The sequence below is a fragment of the Ranitomeya imitator genome, chromosome 5, assembly GCF_032444005.1.
Source record: "Ranitomeya imitator isolate aRanImi1 chromosome 5, aRanImi1.pri, whole genome shotgun sequence".
Classification (NCBI taxonomy): domain Eukaryota; kingdom Metazoa; phylum Chordata; class Amphibia; order Anura; family Dendrobatidae; genus Ranitomeya; species Ranitomeya imitator.
Genome location: NC_091286.1, coordinates 239,809,318 through 239,834,910, shown reverse-complemented (window position 1 = coordinate 239,834,910; position 25,593 = coordinate 239,809,318). Strand labels below are relative to the sequence as shown.

The 25,593-nt window shown below is 40.1% G+C and overlaps 1 protein-coding gene across 4 annotated transcripts in view; it reads left to right on the top strand.

Annotated features, from left to right (window-relative positions):
* Positions 1-25,593, top strand: part of EYA4 (EYA transcriptional coactivator and phosphatase 4) — a 588,086-nt gene that overhangs the window by 447,864 nt on the left and 114,629 nt on the right. For all 4 annotated transcript variants that reach the window (XM_069726001.1, XM_069726000.1, XM_069725999.1 and 1 more), the window contains 2 exons: positions 924-1,101; positions 20,977-21,113. In XM_069726001.1, the coding sequence (XP_069582102.1) occupies positions 924-1,101; positions 20,977-21,113 (315 nt within the window). The remainder of the gene's footprint in view (positions 1-923; positions 1,102-20,976; positions 21,114-25,593) is intronic.

Below are 25,593 nucleotides of genomic sequence, written 5' to 3'. Positions count from 1 at the left end.
TGTAAATCTACCATTATCCAGTAATTGTTACAGGGCTTGCTGATCCATATACAGTATGTGTATAGGTTTCCTTGCAGTGATTTCATTTCAGTATTTTAATTTGGGGATTTGTAAAACAAATAATCAATCATTGTACAGTATGTAAAACTGAGTCTGAAAGAAACAAATCCGATGTTCAGAATGTCTCTGTAATATTAAAAGCGCACATGGAATGAAGATATGTTGACTTCCTTTTATTCTTAAGAAAAATTGCCAAAGAAAATATGTTTGGAATGGAAGTCATGGCAGAAAATAACTTGATATATGATTTTAAGGCTAAAGTGACAGATGCCATCTCCAAATAACTATCTGCCATTCTCTCGATTTGAGGGTGACCCTCAGCTGGATAACCTCTTGTTTCCTACATTTACCTGTGAATGTGTTATGCTTTTAACCTTCTTCTGGTGTCACTTTTATTAACAATTACAGATGAAAATATTATGTTTTATTTGCCAAAATAGTTTAGCAATTTAATTCATTCAGTGACATGATATTTCCGATGTGAGAGATTTGCTTTCAATAGGCAGGTCTCCAGTTGGTAATATTATACAAGATACACATATGGGGAAAAAGGTATGTATGAGATGGATGAAAAGGTCAAGAGTATGCCTTTTTAGAATACCTCATAGCCACCTGTGGAGTAGGCTTTCAGGAATGCTCTGTAATGATAGGCTACAGCACAGCTCTGAATGTGACTAAGATTTTAAGACCAAGCATTTTGTAAGCGATTTTCTTTGGTTATGTGCTAATTCAATGTTAAATGTACCTGAAGTAACAGGATATCTGCTTCAACCTAGTGATAAGTGCTAATTAATCCTTCCTCCTGCCAAATCTCAAATAATCATTTTACTACTTCACTTAATAAATTGTTCCTACTGTTCTAGGATTATCCCTCTTACACAGCTTTCGGCCAAAACCAATATGCACAGTATTACTCAGCATCAACATATTCCGCCTACATGACCCCAAATAACACGGTGGATGGCACCTCATCATCAACATATCAGTTGCAGGATTCGCTTTCTGGCCTGACTACCCAACCAGGTACAGATCTTCATACAGGTAAACTGCAGATAGAATTCCTCTAAATTTACTGACAGATTTCTGTGTATTATATACTTTATATCAAGCTGCAATTTTGACAATTATGAAGATACATGTTGGCTTTGATTACGGAAACTTTTTTTTTATTTTCCTTCTTCTATAGTCACATTCAATGTAAAAAGGTTGGGCTGAGTTATTAGTTATTAATGAAAATAAAACACCTAGCCATATAGGTATATGTATATATATATATATACATATATATATATATATATATATATACATATATATATATATACATACATATATATATATATATATATATATATATATATATATATATATATAGTACAGACCAAAAGTTTGGACACACCTTCTCATTTAAAGATTTTTCTGTATTTTCATGACTATGAAAAATGTACATTCACACTGAAGGCATCAAAACTATGAATTAACACATGTGGAATTATATACTTAACAAAAAGGTGTGAAACAACTGAAATTATGTCTTATATTCTAGGTTCTTCAAAGTAGACACCTTTTGCTTTGATGACTGCTTTGCACACTCTTGGCATTCTCTTGATGAGCTTCAAGAGGTAGTCACCGGGAATGGTTTTCGATTCACAGGTGTGCCCTGTCAGGTTTAATAAGTGGGATGTTTTGCCTTATAAATGGGGTTGGGACCATCAGTTGTGTTGTGCAGAAGTCTGGTGGATACACAGCTGATAGTCCTACTGAATAGACTGTAAGGGTATGTGCACACGTAGAATGATCCTCTGCATTTCCGCGTGTTTTTTTCCGCAGCATGTGCACTGTGGATTGCGTTTCCCATAGGTTTAAATTGTACTGTAAATGCATAGGAAACTGCTGCGGACCCGCAGCTGCGAAAATGCTGTGGATCCGCAGCAAAATCCGCAGCGTGTGCACATAGCCTTACAAGTTGTAATAAATTGGGAAAACTTTGAAAGTGTCTTCAAGTGCAGTGACAAAAACCATCAAGCGCTAAAAAGAAACTGGCTCACATGAGGACTGCCGCGCCAGGAAAGGAAGACCAAGAGTCACCTCTGCTTCTGAGGATAAGTTTATCCGAGTCACCAGCCTCAGAAATCGCAGGTTAACAGCAGCTCAGATTAGAGACCAGGTCAATGCCACACAGAGTTCTAGCAGCAGACACATCTCTACAACAACTGTTAAGAGGAGACTTTGTGCAGCAGGCCTTCATGGTAAAATAGCTGCTAGGAAACAACTGCTAAGGACAGGCAACAAGCATAAAAGACTTGTATGGGCTAAAGAACACAAGGAATGGACATTAGTCCAGTAGAAATCTGTGCTTTGGTCTGATTTGAGATCTTTGGTTCCAACCACCGTGTCTGTGCAATGCAGAAAAGGTGAACGGATGGACTCTACATGCCTGGTTCCCACCGTGAAACATGGAGGAGGTGTGATGGTGTGGGGGTGCTTTGCTGGTGACACTGTTTCGGATTTATTCAAAATTTAAGGCATACTGAACCAGCATAGCAACCACAGCATCTTGCAGTGGCATGCTATTCCATCCTGTTTGCGTTTAGTTGGACCATCATTTATTTTTCAACAGGACAATGACCCCAAACACACCTCCAGGCTGTGTAAGGGCTATTTGACCAAGAAGGAGAGTGATGGGGTGCTACACCAGATGACCTGGCCTCCACAGTCACCAGACCTGAACCCAAACAAGATGGTTTGGGGTGAGCTGGACCGCAGAGTGAAGGCAAAAGGGCCAACAAGTGCTAAGCATCTCTAGGAATTCCTTCAAGAGTGTTGGAAGACCATTCCCAGTGACTACCTCTTGAAGCTCATCAAGAAAATGCCAAGACTGTGCAAAGCAGTCATCAAAGCAAAAGGTGGCTGCTTTGAAGAACCTACAATATCAGTGTTAGAGCTAGCGGAATGCACCGATTAATAGGTAGGTAGCTACAAGGTGCGTTCGCAGCCCGGGGTCCACCGTGCAGAGATATCTGCTGCTAAGTAATGGCGGATGGATTCTGAGCTCACACGTGGGTTAAGCTTCACCCCGTGTGAACTGATAGCGAACTCTGTTGCCTCACAGAGTCGCGCTGTACACAAAACTAATACCCTATCTAGGGTTGTGCTTGCTCTGGAACTCTTCTGTGCTAATCGCACACATGAAGAAACGAGATGCTAAGCCAAGGCTAATTGCCCCCACTGATGCTAGCTGCCTGCCTGAGTGTACAGTCCCAATGCTAACAGCTTCAGACCACATAAGAACAGAGTGGTATCGGATCCACTGGCATAAGCCAAAACACATTTGATACTAGCGCATGGCCGTACGGCCATGCGAGCCTTATATAGCTGCAGCAAGTAAAAGACCTTCCTAGAAGGACCAATGAGAAACTGCCATACCTGAGCATGTGACCCTACATCTCCACTGAGAGATCTTGCCCTGGGTATGCTCAGTGTGTGCAAAGCAGGGCTTAGTCCCAGCACCTACAGGACCTTCCTGAAAGGACCAATGGACTTAGGTGCCGTATCTGACCATGTGACCCTCAATCTCCACTGAGAGATCTTACTCAGGGCATGCTCAGAACGAGAAAAGCAGGACTTAGTCCCAGAAGCGTCTGCTCGCCGCTGCCCAGCACTGACTTCAATGGCAGAAACAGGAAAAGCAGCAGTAACTCTTTGTACAGAGTGGGACTGAGCAAGACGCTGGGACCAACGTCTCCGCTGAGCAGGCTCCACTGCGGCAGGAGAATGGGAGACCGCAGCGGAGATGGCCCGAGATTCCCCCTGTACAGAGGCGGGAACTCGACCCCTAACAATAAGACATATTTTCAGTTGTTTCACACTTTTTTGTTAAGTATATAATTCCACATGTGTTAATTTATAGTTTTGATGCCTTAAGTGTGAATGTAGAATTTTCAAAGTCATGAAGATACAGAAAAATCTTTAAACGAGAAGGTGTGTCCAAACTTTTGGTCTGTATGGTATATAACCATAGATACATACAGTACATATATATATATATATCTATATATATATATATGTATATATATAATTTAATACTAAGATAGCATTAAACATGAGTGCCCAAGAAGAGTCCACAGGTCACACTTGCCACACTGTTCTTCACTGTAAGATGTATATTTCACCAGATCAGTACAGACATTGTCAGATCGTCTTTGTAATGGTTTGGTAGCTCACCTCTCTGGGCATTTAGTTCCTGGTTGCCACTGTCCTCCTGTCCTTGTGGGGTTATGCTAGGTACTGACCTCTTAAATGGTCAATGAGAAAGAAATTCCAAATTGATCTAAGTCTAGCCTAATTATGTTTCAAAAGGATTTTTAGTGTCCTTTCACAATCTCGATGGTCCTGAATAGCAAGGTCTTTTTGAGTTCCTAGTCTTCTACATTGTGGATCCAAGGGGGAACGTTTCTCCATGCTGACAATGCCAAGCTGGCATAATGAGACATAAGCTATGCAATGCTCCTCTGGGAATTTAAATATGTAAATAGCCACTTCAGAATTGACTACTTGCATAGTCGTCTACAGTGTATTTTTTATTGTTTCCTTTGGTTTTTGAATAGCTTGATTTCCTGACCTCAATCACTTATCTGCTGCCTGTTCTGATTTCTTTCTGATCTGAACTTCATTGGCCTCAATCATGGGAGCGCTGTAGTTTAGTTCTTTTATTTATGTGTCAGCCATTGCTAACTGAAACTACTTTGTACTCTACTCTACTGGAGTCTTCGGCTAATTTCTCACTATGAGTTTTTGGTGATTTCTTTTGTGCTGCAAATTATCTAAAAAATGCAAGTAACCTATTTTACTTAATTGGTCCAGGAATGGTGCAGACATTCCGTAACATCAAAAACTCCCAAAAAGATCATTATGGGAATGTAGCCTAAGAAAGAAGAGTACACAATCCCCTAAATCCTGCTATCTAGTTTAGCCCTAAGCCACAAATGTTAGTGACTTGGATAGCCCACCTATCCAGTTAGCCATTCTAAAGATATTTAGAATAGCACCCAAAATTTTCTCATGTCAATCAAAGTTGGAACTGTGCATGAACAGAATGAACCTAAAAAAAAGCAGACGAGAATAACAGAGACCTGCAATATTTCCAAGAGTAAGTGAAAAAATTTACACACTGCGGCTATATTAAAACCTCTGTTGACTGCATTGTCTTCTCAGCGCTTTCTGTGCTAGGTCACTGTCTCTACTGTCACTGCTGTGCAGGTTTGACCATGCTACTTCAGTTCCATTGTGACTTTGGTGGAAGAAGAAATGGCTGCCCCACCTTTTCTTGCACAAAAGAACAGTGTGCCGTGGTTTATTTTTTGTGGTCTAAGGGTGTGTCTGGGACAGATATGTATAGAAGGCTTTGTGCACAATATGAAGTGTTTTGTCATCACAAAGAAGTGTGTGTTTTAGGCATCGGGATTCTCCCGCTGCGCAGGATAGATCCCGAGCATAATCTGGTTCTGTGGTCTCCCATTCTGGTCCAGCCGCTGCGATTGCTGCACAGCACAGACGTCGGTCCCAGTGTCCTGCTCAGGCTCGTGGTGTTCGTTTGGTTACTGCTGGCTCTCCAGCCAAGTCTATGGTAACCAATGATATGCAGGTGCAGCCTTGTGCTCTGGAGTCCAGAAATCCAGAAATCATCTAAGGCTACTTTCACACTAGCGTCGTACTCGGCCCGTCGCAGTGCGTCGGGCCGACGTACCGACGCATACTGTGGAAGTGCCGCACAACGGGGGCAGCGGATGCATTATTACAACGCATCCGCTGCCCCATTGTGAGTTGCATGCGTGGTCGGAAATGGCGGACACAACGCACCAAAAAACGTTACAAGCAAAGTTTTTTGGTGCCGACGGTCCGCCACAACACGATGCAAGCGTCGCACGATGGTTGCTACGTGTGGCAATGGGGAAAAAATGCATCCTGTAGCCAACTTTGCAGGATGCTTTTTTTCGCCAAAACGACGCATTGTGACGTATGCAAAACGACGCTAGTGTGAAAGTAGCCTTACTGATCATGTCCATGATGTGTCATCTTCTCATTGTTGTTCAGACTTTACCTGCTCTCGTGATGTGGCGGCTCTGGATTGGCCCCTGGGGGATGTCACGGCCGGCTGGCTGTGAGTGTTTTGGGTGGAGCCCAGGGTTTAAAAAGCTCTCAGTGGCGCACATGGGCATGCTATTATCATTTATGTTTGGTGTGTGTGGGTGGTTACTCTACCACCCTGTCTGCACATGCGGGGGTGTGTCTTTGCTCAGAGACTGTACACGTTGGCAGGTAGGTTTCACACTTATGCGGTTTTGTTCCCTTGGCTCTGCACCTGAGTCTCTACTCTGCTACATACTTAGGGTGCTGGTCAGGCACAGGTTCAGTAGTGTCAGGACTGGGGTAACTAGCCGCTTGGATTAGCATCTGTTTCGTACATGTGTGCGATTGGCACAGTTCAGTTATAGAGCAAACTCGACTCCTATGCTATACTTCTCTACAAAGTCTACAGGGTATTGTACCTAGTGTCATATGAGTTTGTTCTCTTGTCTTAGCATCTTCTTCATTCATGTGTGCGGTAAGCACAGTTTAGTTGCAGTGAAAGCTGTCTCCACTTGCTATCTTCCCTGTAACGTTTAACAGGGCACAATACTTAGCAAACTCGGAGCTCTACCTCTCTGTGAAGTTAACAGAGCTAGGTATTCTGCATCCTGTTCATACTGTGTGGAGTTATCAGAGTATGTTTAAGGTAACGCTCGCTCTTTTGTTCCGTCATACTTCACACAAGCAGCAGTTATATGCGGTGAAATTGGAAAAAAGTACAATTCCACAGTTCTTTTTTTTTATTACCATGTTAACTAAATGCTAAAACTGTCATTATGATTCTCCAGGGCATTACAAGTCCACAGACGGCAAACATGTCTAGGTTCTTTTTTATTTAAAAGGTGAAATAAAATCCAACGTTTGTTAAAAAAAAAACATTTTCAGAGACCTGTAGCGTATCCATTTTTCCTGATTTGTGGCTGGGTGAGGGTTTATTTTTAGTGCGCCAATTTGATGTTTTTATTGAAACCATTTTGGTGTAGATACGATCTTTTGAATGCCCGTTATTGCATTTTATTGCAATGTAGCGGCGACCAAAAAAACATTATTCTGGTGTTTTGACTATTTTTCTTGTTACGTCGTTTAGCAATCAGGTTAATTCTTTTTTATATTGATAGATCAGGCAATTCTGAACTCAATGATACCAAATATGTGTATGTTTGAATTTTTGTTGTTATTTTTAATGGGGCGAAAGGGGAGTGATTTGAATTGTTAAAATTTGATTTTTTTTAATAGTTTTAAAAACTTTTTTACTTTTTGCATGCTTCAATAGTCCATGGGAGACTAGAAGTTGCAGTTGTCTGATCGGCTTTGCCACATTCAGGTGATGATCAGATCACCAGTATGTAGCAGAAATGCTCACTTGCTATGAGCGCCGACCACCGGGCAGCAATCTGGATATGATAACCATAGAGGTCTGCTTGAGACCTCTGGTTGTCATGCCAATCCATCAACGACTCGCGATCACATGACTGGGTCACCGATGGGTGAGATTTCCGGCGCGCTTGCAGGAAGCACCAGTTAAATGCAGCTGTCAGAGATTGACAGCGGCATTTAACTAGTTAACAGTTGTGGGTGGATTGCGATTCCACCTGCAGCTGTTAGAGGCACATGTCAGCTGTTGAAAACAGCTGAAATGTGCTGGGAAAAATATGTGCTCAGCGGCGGAGCCCACATCAAATGGAGGGAGTCCAACGTGGGCGTATTATGCCCAATGTTGGAAAGGGGTTAAGGAGACATTTTATATGTCACCATTCAGGATCTTAGAAAAGGGTAGTAAACAAATTTCACTGATGTAACTGCATTGCCAAAGGGGTTGTTTCATGACTGACAGCTATCTAACCATGTCTCACAATGAGATACCTCTTCTAAGCTTGTATGATGTGATCCTTTTCTCCCAGTATATTGCTGCCTGCTTATGATTGGTTATCTGCATGTATGGGAAAAAGTTCACTCGTCCTTGAAAAATCTCTGGTAGTGCCCCTTTGTCTTAACATAACTCTACAAACTAATATCTCTTGCAATGGAGAGGAGAAATTACAAAATAAAAACTTCTAAAAAAGAGGAGGCAGCACTCACTGTTCCTGGCACAATCCTTTATTTACAGTGATATTAAATCAGAGCAGCAGGGAGAAGAGATGAGGACAACAATCCGACTATGGTGGTTTCATTCTGCATGTGCTTCTATTGGTACAGGATTGCGCCAGGAACTGTGAGTGCTGCTTCCTCTTTTTTCTTTTGGACATTTTGTTGTACTGCACATTCGGTAGCATCCGGTTTCCTTTTTTAACTGGCTCCAAAGGAGCTATTCAGCAAGGTACACTGATACCGGCGTACTGGTCCTGGAGCTGGGGCTATTCTTTTCTACTGACTGTTTTTGGGGAAAAAAAAACTATGTTGTACTCACCTCTGAAGACATTATTCCATGATGAGTCCAGATTAAAATGCTCAAACTGGTGAAAGGTCCTCTTTAAAGAGAATATGTCATCTTAAATACGTAAATGGCCCTGATCTACTATAATGTGTGGATGGCTAAAAAGTCAGATTTCAGGGAGGTAATTCTTATCTGTAAACTCCCTTTCACTCCTTGACAGAAAACCTGTATCCAGCACTCAAGCGGTTCAGTCATTTTGCATGATGCTAAATGGAGCAAGAGAATGGAACTATTAACTGATCTCAATATAACGAAGGTTGTTATGGGGTGCTGCTTTGAATACGTTTTCAAGACTCATTTTGTAGACTCTGTAGTTGGTTTAGTTAAAGGCACTTTGGCTTGCCCTGTTATGAGGTGGACCCTATTCTGGAGACATCTACTGATGTAATATTTAGAACAATGTGGCTTAGTCTTCTAAGGTAACACTGTGGCTGAAAATGCATCTCGGCTTTGGGAAAATGGCCGGCGCGATCTCTTCTGCGCACGCGCTGCATCCCGCGGCCATTTTCCTGAAGCCCCGTGCAGCAGAGCACTCCATCTGCGCACGCGCGGCCCCAGGAAGATGGCCGCCCCCACCGATGACAGGGGGTAATAGCGCAGATCGCGCGCTGCTTCTTCACGTGCGCGCAGTGGATTCGTCACTGCGACATTCGCACACCACTACGCCACCAACGGAAAGCTGGGGAAGAAAAGAGCGATGTCACCATGCCCACCTGACCTGACCAGCCTGATTGACAGGCGAAAACAGCGACTTTGGTAATGTATTTTGCAGCATAGGTGGGGAATCAGGGTACACTACATACACTATTGTAACGCACAGCGCAGGCCCTATTTAACAGTATTTATATCTCAATCTGAAAAAACGGGGTGACAGGTTCCCTTTAAAGGCGTATTCTAAAAGGACGAAGGTTTTTCCTTTTCCTGGGAAAGAGGATAACGTTCCGGTGGCTGGGACCTCAACTGATTCTGAGAATTGTAGCCTTGAAGAGCCCCATGTGAATAATGCTTTGGTAAATCATTTGCACTGCTGCTCCATTCATTCTTATGGATGTGCCAAAGATCAGCCAAGCGCAGCGCTCCAATTTCTCCAGTGGTCCATTTAAGAATTAATGAATGGAGCAGCAGTGCATATTACTGACCCCAGCATCAGTCTGGGATACCTTATAAACTTGAGCATACCCTCTTGAAAAGTGAAACAAATTTGAAGCTTTAGTTTCCCCATATAATTGACAGCCAATATGACCCCATAACAATGTCAGGCACAGTGTTCTCTCAGAATTGTGAGGTGTGGTAGCAGATAGACTACTATTAAGATTTCTTTTTTTTTTTTTTTGCATTGAGAAGTTAAAATACAGCTGCTCTAGGGTAAGCAAAATGAGGCACAATGTCGCTAAAAGCAAATAGTTGCTCTTGTCTGGACCACTGAAAAGTATGAATTATGGAAGTATAAATGTATGCTTGGACTATGATTAGTGCTATGCAATGTCACCTGATTAAAAGTATAGTTTGAGTTTACAATTATATCTTTATGCACACACAATATGTAGAAAAAACTTTGGGAAATCTACACCTTACACCTGCCGAAGCTTTTATGGCATCCCATTTCAATTCCATAAGCAGTATGGAGTTGATACCCTTCCCCCCTTTGCAGCTAAAACATCATGTACTCTTCTGGGAAGGCTTTCTACAATATTTTGGAGTGCGTCTGTGGGAATTTTCATCACATTCAAAAGAGAACAAGAGGGGATTATAGGGAGAGAAATGGGAAGCGCAGACTTCTGAGTGTAGTAGTTAGTTTCCAAAGGTGTATACTCAGTGGGAATCCACTCACCTTTTTTGTGTTTTGATATACTGACTATAGATCCAATCCATGGATCACTCCATTCCTCTTTCCATTCAGTTTGCTGCAGAGATCTGGGAATTGCTGGGAAAAATGTTTACAAAATTCAGAAGAGAACGTGTGAGGTCAGACACTGATGATGAATGAGAGGGTCATCCAAAAGTGTTCAATAGGGTTGAAGTCTCAGTATGCTGAAACACTAAGATTTTCCTTCACTGTTACCATCGGTCCTAAGCCAATCCCAAAAAAACAACTACACAGCATTATCCCTACACCACCGAATTTAGGCAGATAAGGTTCACATAGAATTCACTGAACCTAAACTCTCCAGATTGCAGAGTTATTTTCCAGACATTTCCATTTCTCCAGAGTCTAGTGGCAGAGAACTTTAGACCACTCCATCCGCTGCTTGGCAATGCCATAAAACTTCCATTGCAAAATCTTTGTGCCGATGTAAATGTCGGAGGCGGCTTGGAATTCTGCAGATATTGAGGCAATTTTTATGTACTATGTACCCTAGAACTCTGTAATCCCACTCTGTAGCTTTACAAGGCCTGCCGCTTTGTGAATAATTTTCTGCGGTTCCCAAACCCATCCATTTTTCAATAATATAGCTCACAGTCGATCTTGTAATACTTAGGAGGGACTACATTCCGCAAACTGATGTGCTACCATGGTGGCATCCTATCACAAGATCATTGTGGAATTCAGTGAGCTCCTTAGAATGAGAAATTCCTACACAACTGATAGTGAAGGCCTACTGCACGACAGTGCCATTGGTATATACCAATATAACTGAATGAAAAACATGAATTCCCATGTTAAAAGTTCTGTCCCAATAGTTATGTTCATACTGTACAGTGTGTATTTATTTTTACCCACTTACTTCCACAGTGCTTTACAGACTTCAGCGTATGTATATATAAATATATATATATATATATATGTATATATATATATATACTGTCTGGATAGAAATTTTGGGACACAAGCTTTTATAGTTGAACTCAAGTTTTTAATAAATTTTATTTTATTATTTTATGCATACAACATACAAAACGTCGATTCATTTGTGGGTTGAAAAATTCTAAAGAGAGAAAAAAAAATGTTCCCACTGGCAGAAAGATTGTAAACCATGTACGGTAATTTTTCTGAGGAAATATCTGAACACACATGCATGCTTACAAAAGGTTAATGCAAATCAGTATTAGGAAAACCAGACAGTTAAAAGTCCAGTTGTTCAAAAACCATGCAGTGCTGACTTCAGCATTTCTAAAATAGATGCATACCTTGCGTTCAACAGGACAGCTGCTCATTCTGAATTAGAGATTAGCTTAATGAAATAAAGTTGGTTCTGAAGAAAGAAATAGTGAAGTGAAGGGCACAACAGTTGAGGTTCACTTACAAAGTGGCTGGGCACAACCCCAAGAATATTAGTGCTAGAAAGACTGAACATTGTTCTACAGCTACATCACTAATTTATATGTGCCGATGCACAAACATCTCCCTGATAAAATACACAGTCTTTTCTATAGTTTGCTAAGTATTGTTAAAAATACAATAAATGGTTGACATATGGATCTGTGTATTTGTTCTGTATATAAATATTGGACATTGCCCTTATGTTTGATTGACCTTTTGGACCAGCAGCACGGTCACGCTGCTGGTCTGGACTACAATTTTGCAGCAAGAGAGAGGAGATCAGGGGCACCATATCTGGCCAAGATCCAGAAATTTGGCCAGGTTCTGACTACCATTTACAAGCTCTATTATAAAGAGCTTGCAAGCACTGTGCTACTTAATTAAAGACTATAGATAATGAGTAGTACGCAATAAAATGAAAAATCCCTCCATTCCATTCTTGATAGCGGAGAAGTTTTTTTTTTTTTTTTAACATCAATTAAATTGCAAAATTGTTTGTTTTACAAGTTTTTTGTAATTTTAGCATTTAAAGAACTTAAGATTGAATCACTCATAACAATATTGTGAAATTACTATGTACTGCCAAATCACTTTTTTACTGGTCCTATTTAAAATTACCTTCTAGTTTTGCTGTGTAACCATGAAATTCTGCCACTTGTTCACTACTAGATCAAATCACTTTTTCAAATGTCATTTTTGTAGCATCAAGGCTACAGAAAACATATGGTAAAGCCTAAAGGTGACTATGCAGCTTTTATATCTATAGCCCCTGACTTCTCCTTAAACATGGGCATTCGGCTTGTCACAGTTTAAATGGGTGGTCTGAAGGAGAAAGTAAATTTTATCTAAATCACTATCTATTTGATGCCATTAATCTAAGCTATTTTCTGATATACTTACTTTAAAAATTCCCCACTGTTCCCTAACTACACCATCTAACTGCTAGTGATTTTTTTTACTTATTTTCTGATGATGATTCATTTGAGAACCCCCAGTACATTCTGGGATCCTCAAATGAAGAGTCATCAGAGCTGAAGGCAGAGTATGTTACAGCTCCTGTGCCTGCCCCCTCCCTGAAACGAAGTGTTGTCAGTGATGTTCTTTCTTTACAATGTGCACTGTGAGATGTGCACAGTGACAGTGCCCGCTCTTTTGTCTGCTTAGATCTAAAGTAATGAGCTGGCAAGATATTGGTCTTACAATACCCAGCAGAGAACAGTGATGTCACCTTCAGGGGCGTTGCTGATTTCCTGCACACCAGGTATTGTAACACAGCTGTGTTGCTGGCTCATTACTTCAGATTTGAGTTGACAAGAGAGCGGGTGCTATCACTGTGCACATTGCACAGTGTAAAGACACAGTGGGAACTAGCCCTGCCCCTGAAACCAGTGTCACTGATGATGCTTCTTCAGGGAGTGGCCAAAGGCTGTGGCAGTGACAGCAGCCTATTACTCCTGCTCTGGTGTTTCTTGATTTGAGTATCCAGGGTGACCTAGGGGCTCTTGAATCGACATCAGGAAGTAAAAAAATATGTAGACTAGCCATTTGATAGTGTAGTTGGGGAACAGTAGGGAATTTTTAAAGTATTTTCCCCTCCCAGAAAGCAATAATTTATATTTGCACATTAGCGATTTTAGTAAGAGAATACATTTGCTAAGGTGCTATGCCAGCTAATATGGCCCACTATATAATAAGGCCCTACAGAAGACCACTTATCCTTCAATAGTACGAGCACAGGAACTAATTATTTCCCTAACACACGTATAAATAAAAAAATGTAATACTCAGCTAGTCATAATGCCCATATATTGTCACTTCAGTGCTGGGAAGTTCTCTATCATTGGGGAAGAAGTGTGGAAGTGTATAAATACTTTCAGAAGTTATGAAGTCAGTCTTAACATTGAAAGATGATTTTGTTTTTGTTTTTTTCTTTTTTTTCTTTACATTTAAAAATACTGTAAATTTAAAAAAAAATATTTAGAATTGAGAGTCCTCAGTGGTTGATACCTTTTAATGGCTAACTGAAAAGATGGTAACAAATTTCAAGACTACTCAGGTCTCTTCATCAGGCACAGACTAAAGCAAATTCTGAAGAATCACATATTTATACACAACACAGCACAGAACTGTCATTATGGGAGAGTGATAAGTGATAAACAGTTGTGTCCATAAATATTCGAAAGTTCCTGGATTAGGATTGAATGTTTTGTTGTCTTCTGATTGGGGTCTGGTTCTGTTATGATGACCCCACATGGTCTGAAGTGCAAATTCCTTAATTGATGTAAAAACACATAAATCCATGCGACACATTCATTCCTGCACTGTGTCAAAGGTCGTCATAAGTTTATATTCCCAGATTCTCCTGTCTCTTTGAGATTTGAAGCAACCTTTCAATATAAGTAATTTCAGGTCCATGGTGCTATGATCAGGCATGCAAAAATGTTTGGCCACAGGTAGATCCATTCATTTTTCTTTTATTGTATAGCGGTGAGAATTTATCCTTGTTCTCAGTTTTTGCCCTGTCTCCCCAACATAAATCTTGACCCCCAGTTGGACATTTAGTACAAATAATTAAGTACACCACATTAGATGTGATGCAGCTGAAGCTACCTGGTATCTTGTAGTCCTGATGTGAATTGGGGATCTTTATCTTGTGTGGTCATTATAAATGGACAGGTTTTACATTTTTCTGGTTGCAAGGAAAGGTTCCTGCAGCTGTTGGAGAGGACAGGGAGCTTCTGACAATGATGCTTCTTAGATTTGGGGGCTGCCTAAAACACAGTAGTGGGGGATCTGGAAAAATGGATTGTAAGCGGGCATCTTTTTGTAGTAAAGGTTGTAATTTCCATGCAGCTCCCCTTAGCACCTCCAGATTTGGATTGTAGGTAACTACTAGAGGTACCCGGTTATTTTCTTCTTTAGCTTTGTAATGTAGCAGGTGATTCCTTGATATTCTGGTGGCTCTTGTGATCTGGTTTTCAATTGTTCTTGGATGGACTTTCTATGGGTAGCTTCAAATCTCAGAGAGACAGGAGAATTTGGGAGTATAAACTTATGACGACCTTTGACACACTTAGTGCAGGAATGAATGTGTCGCATGGATTTATGTCTTTTTACATCAATTAAGGAATTTGCACTTCAGACCATGTGGTGTCATCATAACAGAACCAAACCCCAATCAGAGGACAAGAAAACATTCACTCCTAATCTAGGAACTTTCCAATATTTATGGACACAACTGTTTATCACTTATCACTCTCCCATAATGACAGTTCTGTGCTGTGTTGTGTATAAATATGTGATTCTTCAGAATTTGTTTTAGTCTGTGCCTGAGACCTATGTAGTCTTGAAAGCTTGCAATTTGTTACCATCTTTTCAGTTAGCCATTAAAAAGGTATCAACCACTGAGGACTCTCAATTCTAAATATTTTTCTATCTACTGGCTAATACGGTGCCAAGATATTTATCTTTCCTGTAAATTTTAAGGCATTGCACTAAACCTGCCTTACAAAAAAAATATGTTTGTCAATAGATAATATTCAAGTTTGATCTTTTCACTTGAAAAAAAAGTGCCCTAACTTTTCTTGTAAGATTCTGCTCTATCCAATGGTCTGCAATGCCGTGTTAGGCAGCGTCACAACAGAAATGGTACGGAACAGCTGCCTCTTCTATAGTGCCCTTTTGGCTTGTAATGATTTGCTTTTTTTCCAACAGCCCAAGAAGCAGATGTGGTAAAGTGTGATCAGTATATGTTTGAAAACTATAAAAAAAAAAAATGATGCCAGAAGTGGTCAAAGGGATTGTAAAAATCTTGGAGTCTTGATTATAGGAGAGGAAATGGATTTATGGACAGCTGGGGAATGCAGAAATGAGGGATTCTGCCATTCAGAAAAACACAAAGGTTATTGTAAATTTCTCAAGTCAATCGGTATTTAGTCCCCAAACAAAAATCCCATTAAATATACGTAAGAATTCACTGCTCCTGGTTACTTTCTATTTCTATTTATATACGAGAAAGGATTTTCTAATTTTTCCCACATGCCATTTAAAAAGTGAAACTGGGATTTGCATGTTAGAACGTCATGTTTGTTTTTAAGTAGGACGCTGTGCAGTGCTTCGTACAGAGTCACCGAGGCACATTTAAAGTGCACTGTGCAATTGTAAAACCCTATTGCACTGCAGAACAGGATGAAACTGCATTTTATTATGGGAGAAAACATGTATAAACAACGTGACCTAATAAATTATTCCTAGCATATAGTAAATGTACATTTTGTTGGGTGTAGTGTCTGGCATATTTTGATTAGCACATAGAAACATAGTGTTATGGGCTATATTCCAAGCAGCCATATGCAACCAACTATGCCAGGCATTAACTGAAATGATGTAAGACCAACAACACTTAATACACCAATTGTGCCTGCACTAAAGGCATTATGACTTCTTTAGTTTTGTGTTATTACGAACAAACCAAATAATAAAACACACAAACTTAAAACAGAAATGTTTTCTATACATCCATAAGTAAATAAGAGGTTAGTTTACATTTTTATATTTTACTAGATGGCAGCCCGATTCTAAAGAATCGGGAGTCTAGAATCCATATATACTTTATTTATTCAAATGTAAGAATAATACAATTAATAAATAATAGTAAGAAAGAACAAAAATAATAGGCAGTATATGGAGAAAACACCAAACAAAAGTTCAAAATTGGTGTGAAAATGTCACTGAACCACTTCACAACTAAATATATATAGTTTTGGTAAATGGTATTATCATTTTTTTGACGAAATTCGGCAGGAGCTTGAAGAGCAACGTCACTGGGCCCGCCTCCACGCAGAAGAAACTTGCTGTGAGGTAAAAATTCAAAAATCACACCAAAATGGCGGGCGGAGTGTGTCACAGTACGGCACGTTTCTGATTGGTCGCTCGCAGCAGGCGGCAACCAATCAGACACTGGACACTGTTGACGTCACTTATCTCCGGACATTAGCTCCGGACATTAGCTCCGGACATTAGCTCCGGACATTATCTCCGGACATTAGCTCCGGACATTAGCTCCGGACATTAGCTCCGGACAAAGCCACGGAAGTTGGCACAAATTGCAGGAAGTAGTATTCTAGGCAATTATATATTAGATTGATTCTGAAATTTCAGCTTTACAGTAGGTTGAGATATCGTATCTAATTTTCACTGTTGCTGTATTTGGAAAAAAGTTGAAGCATAGATTTACATATATTCTGTGACTAATTTGTAGCTCATATTTACAGATTTTTTTTTGAGAGACAGAAATGTTTTTGCTCTATTAAGAGGAAAGTAATAGCATAGTAAAGAAAAGTTTGAGATTTCAAATATTTAAAAAACTGTGTCAATAGTAATAATTATTATTATTATTATTATTATACATTTTTATAGCGCCATTTATTCCATGGCGCTTTACATGTGAATACGGGGCAAATATAGACAAATACATTAAACATGAGTAGATAACAAGGCACACGAGTACATAAGGAGGGAGGATCCTGCCCGCGAGGGCTCACAGTCTGCAGGGGGTGGGTGAGGATACACTAGGAGAGGGAAAAGCTGGCTGGTATTTAATAATATTTAAATACTAGAATATAATGATTTACTCATCCCTATAGAAGGTGGAATTGACTGCCAGGTTTTCAGACAACTAGAAAGCTTCAGAATTCTGGTGGGTAAACCAGGAATCAGATTGATAAAAATATAATATATCTAGTCATAAAATCAAATCGGAGATGCACTCACTAGGATAATTAAAAAATGTTTGACAATATAGGAAACTATAGCCTAAATGGCTTCCTTACCTGTTCACGTTATGCAGCAGTAATGATCTGTCCTGGATGTTGTATAATCCGGTTGGTTGGAAGGGACCTTGCAGCGCTGTGATAGTGAAGAGACTCTCAGACTGTGAGAACCCACGCTAAGTTCGTGGAAAGATTCTGTATGCCTTGAATGGTGTTACCAAAGAGGTCAGATATCAATATTTTCTGGAATAACCATGATTTTTAATCACAGCTTTCATGCGTCTAGGCATGATTTCCACCAGTCTTTCACAATGCTTGTGGTGCAAAAATGTAAGCAGTTATTCTTGAGGTTCATGTCTGGAGATTGGGCTGCCTATGACAGGGTTTTCATGTGATGGTCTCTTAATTTTACTTTTTGCCAGATCTGTATATATATACAGTGGGGCAAAAAAGTATTTAGTCAGTCAGCAATAGTGCAAGTTCCACCACTTAAAAAGATGAGAGGCGTCTGTAATTTACATCATAGTTAGACCTCAACTATGGGAGACAAACTGAGAAAAAAAAATCCAGAAAATCACATTGTCTGTTTTTTTAACATTTTATTTGCATATTATGGTGGAAAATAAGTATTTGGTCAGAAACAAACAATCAAGATTTCTGACTCTCACAGACCTGTAACTTCTTCTTTAAGAGTCTCCTCTTTCCTCCACTCATTACCTGTAGTAATGGCACCTGTTTAAACTTGTTATCAGTATAAAAAGACACCTGTGCACACCCTCAAACAGTCTGACTCCAAACTCCACTATGGTGAAGACCAAAGAGCTGTCAAAGGACACCAGAAACAAAATTGTAGCCCTGCACCAGGCTGGGAAGACTGAATCTGCAATAGCCAACCAGCTTGGAGTGAAGAAATCAACAGTGGGAGCAATAATTAGAAAATGGAAGACATACAAGACCACTGATAATCTCCCTCGATCTGGGGCTCCACGCAAAATCCCACCCCGATGGGGTCAGAATGATCACAAGAACGGTGAGCAAAAATCCCAGAACCACGCGGGGGGACCTAGTGAATGAACTGCAGAGAGCTGGGACCAATGTAACAAGGCCTACCATAAGTAACACACTACGCCACCATGGACTCAGATTCTGCAGTGCCAGACGTGTCCCACTGCTTAAGCCAGTACATGTCCGGGTCCGTCTGAAGTTTGCTAGAGAGCATTTGGATGATCCAGAGGAGTTTTGGGAGAATGTCCTATGGTCTGATGAAACCAAACTGGAACTGTTTGGTAGAAACACAACTTGTCGTGTTTGGAGGAAAAAGAATACAGAGTTGCATCCATCAAACACCATACCTACTGTAAAGCATGGTGGTGGAAACATCATGCTTTGGGGCTGTTTCTCTGCAAAGGGGCCAGGACGACTGATCCGGGTACATGAAAGAATGAATGGGGCCATGTATCGTGAGATTTTGAGTGCAAACCTCCTTCCATCAGCAAGGGCATTGAAGATGAAACGTGGCTGGGTCTTTCAACATGACAATGATCCAAAGCACACCGCCAGGGCAACGAAGGAGTGGCTTCGTAAGAAGCATTTCAAGGTCCTGGAGTGGCCTAGGCAGTCTCCAGATGTCAACCCTATAGAAAACCTTTGGAGGGAGTTGAAAGTCCGTGCTGCCAAGCGAAAAGCCAAAAACATCACTGCTCTAGAGGAGATCTGCATGGAGGAATGGGCCAACATACCAACAACAGTGTGTGGCAACCTTGTGAAGACTTACAGAAAACGTTTGACCTCTGTCATTGCCAACAAAGGATATATTACAAAGTATTGAGATGAAATTTTGTTTCTGACCAAATACTTATTTTCCACCATAATATGCAAATAAAATGTTAAAAAAACAGACAATGTGATTTTCTGGATTTTTTTTTCTCAGTTTGTCTCCCATAGTTGAGGTCTACCTATGATGTAAATTACAGACGCCTCTCATCTTTTTAAGTGGTGGAACTTGCACTATTGCTGACTGACTAAATACTTTTTTGCCCCACTGTATATATATATATAAAATATATATATATATATATATATATATATATATATATATACATATATATATATATATATATATATATATGTATATATACAGTATATATGTATATATATATATATATATATACATACTGTATATATATAAATACAGAATTGTAAATACCAGGACATGCTTGCTCTTGTTACATGGTGAAAGATGGGAATGGAGCTACCTTGTGGTCTGTGTCAGCATGTGCTCAGGGTCGGCTGTATAGCCACTAGAATTCCAGCACCTCCGGAGAGGAGTTTGTGTGTGTGAATTTAGGGCTGGCGTATAGCCACTAGAATTCTGGCACCTCCGAAGAGCAGTTGTTTGTGTGCTGTTGCTAACTGAATGACCGCTGTATGATACCTGCTCCATTAGTGAGCTGTGATCCTCTGTGAGGTTAACAGAGCACAACGTTACCTTTAATCCTGGCGACTCTGTGAAGCAACAGAGTTCGCTCCTATACAGACCAGGTGACGGAACCCAGGTCTATTCAGGCGTAGTACCGCCATATAGTGCCGCCATTTACTAGCAGCAGGTTCCACTCCTGTACGGTGGACCCCGGGCTGCGAACGTACCTTTTCTATCTCCATATTTACTCGGTGCGTTCCGCCAGCCCTAACACAAAAAAAGTTACTTGATAAAGTAAACTGTACAATAAAGAGTAAAAAAAATCTCCTTTCTGGGTCTTAACCAGGTCAACATTTTACATTCTTAAAACGTACCCCTGATTTCCTTAAATATTTATATCTTCATGTGATAAACTTCTTTTTTTTTATATCTTCTCCATTGTTCACTATAATCTTGAGAATGTCTTTAGTGCTGCTGTTAGGTTATCTCTCCTGACTTGGATTCATTTTCTACTCCTTAATATAGCACATTTCTATATTTATGAATACATTGTTCAAGGAATCAACATTTAGGTAAAATATCATCGGTGCAATGGTAAAATCAGATAGTATACAAAATGAAAGTGAGCTGCAATAGCATTAAAGGTCACAACATAATGTGTGAAGCTATTCTGGTTCCTTTGTGCTGAAACCCCTGTTCTCAGATGATTGGGTGGGGGTTTCAAGGCCGTTCCCTTACTGATCAGATATTATTGACTATCCTTAGGTTAGGTAATCAATATGAAAATCCTTAAATAAAATCATATTAGTTTATCATGTACTGTTTATTAGTTGGCGTATCACAAGAAGGGGGGAACTATAGTACTGTTTGTTTTATCTAAAATGTGTTTCCCTTTTCTTTCTAGGGGATTTTGACACAGTACAGAGTCCCTCAACGCCTATCAAAGATCTTGATGACAGGACGTGTAGAAGTGCTGGGTCAAAGTCTCGGGGAAGAGGAAGAAAAAATAATCCGTCACCTCCACCTGACAGCGATTTGGAAGTAAGAAAATATTTATGAATACACTGAAATTTCTATTGCTTATGAAGTTTCTGTTTTAACTGAGGTGTATGAGCATGGCTGTCAAACAACTATCCCTGGTCAGGTCTTTAAGTCTGTAGTCAGGGTATTTGCTGTCTGGCTCAAGAATAAGGAATAGGTTATTTTTTAGTTGTACATATTTATTTTTATAGACCGTTGTTGCCAACATTTAGAAAATTCCAAGTTTACTTTCAGCTATGAAGATTCTGTACTGGCTACTGTCCCAGATACTATTGAATATGGATTTACACGTGCATTTGAGTTGTTTGGTATTAGAGGTTTTGAGCCAAAATAACTGTCCTGTGTTTCATTGAATGTAGGAGTTCATTTAAAAGGGAGTTACTGATTTAGTAGATGTGGAAGTGTGCCGTGCTTCTTATAAAAAAAAATTCTTCAAATAAAGTACCCTTTCTAGTTAGTCATCTCACATCACATTGAGCGCACCAGTAGGTATATTTCTTGCAATTACTCACCCTTACCGTACAATATCAAAGGATAGAATAAAGGGGTGATATTCTGGAATATGGAACCCAAACTAAAACTCTCTGGGTATTTACCTCTATGCTCTCAAGCTGTAGTCAACATGCTATTCAACCCCTACCCAAAATTAGTCTGATTCTATTCTAGAGGCTTTCATTTTTCATTTTTTTTTAAAGTGACATCCTATTCCATTTGAAAGCCAACCAACTTAGACCTCTCTAGTTTAGAATTTTATCATTTACATTTTGTGCTGCCAAGTGCCTGGAGAATCCCTCTTCAGGAAGGTAAGATTAATTTTTGATAAATCAAAAACTTGTGAGCCTCCTTACAAATATTTAAGATAACATTTTCTGAAACCTTTTCATCCCCGATCCTTTATACCCAAAACTTAGAATGGAACTTTTTCTTATCTCCACTTTTTATTTATATGTTTTGTTCATCTTATTGGTTAATATTGTTCTTCCTGCACTTTCCTTCTAAATTGAACTTTTAGACTGTGTGCCCACGTTGCTTTTCTGTTGTGTTTTTGTCTTGTTTTTTTCAGTGCAGATTTGTCACAAAACAGACTCTAGAAGTCTCATGCACATGTTGCTTATTTGTGACTTGTACATTTGGAACAGATTTAAGTCTGCAGCATATCCATTCTTCCAGCATTTTTTTTTTTTGCAGATTTCCCCTATAATAGTTAGTGGAAAAAAAATCTGCAACAAAAGCACATGTAAAAAAAAAAAAGCGTCAAAAACACGACAAGATGCATTTTTTCTGCCCAGAGATGCAGAAATTATTCCACCAAATACATAACGTGTGCACATAGCCTTGCAGTTCATGGCTTCTTCAGGTAGCTTATAAATACTGGAGATACACTAATAAAACAGCAAGTTTAACTGATCCTGCGTCAATAAATTGATATTTTTAACCTTGTGTTACATTATATTTATGTAGCAATGTAGCACTAACTGATGTATCTTTGTATGATGAGGATCTGCATTACACAAATAGCTTAGATGCTTGCTGCAGCACAATTTATTTTCAGAGTACCTCATTAACAAGACATTAGCTATATCTGTTTGCAAATCCAATATTTATGTTAGTTCTCCTACATATTTTATTAACCATGGTAAATTATAATATCCACTGATTGAATGATATGGTATAGAACACTGTAACTAAAATCCAGTCCTCAAGTAGGTCATGTATATTGTATTAGAGCACTGAGAACTCTCAGCCTCCACTCATACGAAAAGTAATAAACTTTGTTTTTTATCATTTTGACCAGAATGGAAAGTTATAAAACTTTTGCAAATTATTTTATTGGATTGGTCTTGATTCCTGTAAAAAAAAAATGTTAGTAAATGGCTTCTGCACCCTTGCCTTTGCAGTCTAGTTGACTGCCTTTGGCTGTACTCATTTGGAGTATGGAAGATGTCAGTGAAAGAGTCAGGACTCTGGGTTTAAGCTGCTGGAGATGTGTCACGCCGTGACGGTCTTTGGTAATAGAGAGGGGCCTTAAGCTGTCCCTGGAACTGCGACCCTAACTATTCCTGTCCCAGGGTACTCTTGAATGTAGAGAGGCCTGGGTCTCCAACCTGGCTATGCTACCCTAATATATCCTGTCCCTGCCCCAAGAGGCATGGAACAGAAAAGTGAGGTAAACAAGACACAAAGACAAAACAGGGATAGCAGAAAACCTCTTTCATACAAAAGTGCTAACCAACAAGAGAGAGGAGAATAGGGACTGGGAGGGATAAGCTAAATGGGAATAGCGACCAGGAGATAAATACATACGTACTACAGCAGACCACAGAAATCTACTACAACAACTCTACTCCAACCACTTAGCTTTAGCACTCAGCACAGGAAAATTAATTTTTTACCAGCATGGACTAACCACCCAGAGCCAGTATATCTAGAGGGAATAAATGATAAGCAATTGCAGCTGAGAACAGTCAGGCTGTATGGTCTCAGCCAGCATGGAAAGATTCCTTAACCCTTCCAGTACAAAAGGAAACCAAATCCATTTAAAATATGGACAGGAATCACACCATCTCTAAGGAAGACCTGTGATTCATTACCAGACGTGACCGTCTAACTCCAGGTCTTCCAGTGGGACGTGACACCCTTGGACAAGATGGTTCTGAAAAGCACAGCACTCATAGAGTGGAGAAGTCAGATGCTGAATCTTTCACTGCCATAATCTGTTCTCCAAATCAGAATGTTTTGATATCAATGCAGCTGGATATAGGCAAATAGACTGGGGAAACATAACGTTCCATGCAGAACATAAGCATTTTAAAAAATGAAATATTAGTTACTTTTTCAACAGCACCAAGTGGTATATAATACAACTGCCTCATTGTAAATGCTGTGCAACAAACACTGTTTACTATTTGCTGTAAATTAAATAGACATTCTACTCAATTTTTACAAAACTTACATTGTGCACAATCCAGCCAAGAGAAAACAAATAAAATATAACTTTTAATTATATATTTTTTAAAATGCTACCTAAAGAAAAAGAGTGACCAAGTGCATATTAAAATCCCACTTATCAACTATAATGTCCACCTGGACAAACATACCATAGGGATAGTATTATCTTTCAACAGAAGAGTCCCTACAAGTTATTACTTGTTATAACCAATTCCAGTTCTGATTTGATTAGATGCCCAATCATAAATTTATAGACCATGAATTTTTCACAATAGTCCTGTCATCATACACGATGTACTTAATTCACAGGACTTAAACACAGTCTATATGTGGACTCATTAGCTTGGCTGCATCTGTTGTACACTACACAAATAACAGAAAAAAAATTGAAAAAAAAAATTGGAGAGATCTCACCCATCAGCAATACAGGCACCGATCGTCAGCTCTCTGTTTCCAGGCAGCCAGGCTCCATAAAGGGAGTGGATCAACTCTTGACCTATTAAGCCCTGTAGAGGCTAGTATGGCCTTAATCCCACAAACTCCTGCCCTTACAAGGGCAGTCCACATCTGACCCTTATATACAATAGCCCTATTTGTCCCTGTGCATCCCGACGCATTTCGTCTTTACTGCGACTCTTCAGGGGACCTCTACACTTCAATAGGGTACATAGCTCATTCATAGAGGACTAGGGTTCTGTCCTGGTAATACTCGAGCTTTCAATGGTCATATCGCCACCACCCCCCTTGATTACCTTTAAAAGCTTGCTCAGCGTTATGACAAAGGTGTCTAATCATGATGACTCACCCATTCATATTCCGCCGCATTCACAAGCCTTGTGTTAGAATCAGGCTGCACTCAGATGTCGTCCGAGTGCAGTCTGTAACGCCGAAGGCGACGGGAACAAAGAGTGGACTGTTAGAATCAGGCTGCACTCAGATGTCGTCCAAGTGCAGTCTGTTACGCCGAAGGTGACGGGAACAAAGAGTGGACCCACTGGACCGTGGCACCGAACCTCCCCTGAGCGAGCACTCCAGAGTGGAACCAACCCCTATACAGGGACTGTTAGAAGGCAAGCACAGGGAAAACTAGTACCACGGAGGCCAGGACCAGGGATCGGCTCCAGGAAAAGGAAACAGGGAGAAACACAGTGAAAAACAGTAAGGGAAGAAGGTGAGGGAGGAAAACCTGGGTGTGAAGTAAAGGAGCTGAGGATCGGACTGAGGAAAGGGAAAACACAGGAACTGCTGAGCACAGGAGCAGGAACTGAAAGAGAAAACAGGAGAACAAGAGGTTAAACAACACAGGGCTGGAAAGGCACAAGACTGGGAATGCACAGGACTGGTAAAGCACAGAAAACTATGCGGCCTAACTAAAGCAGGAAAACACAATAATCAGGCGCCTCCACAAAGGGAGGAGGGCCAGAAATACCTGAGGCCAGACTTTGATTGGCAGGAAGTACTTCCGGGTCAGGTCATGGAGGGATAGAAGAGCAGAGGGAGCGCGCGCGGTCAGAGCCTACTGCGCCTGCGC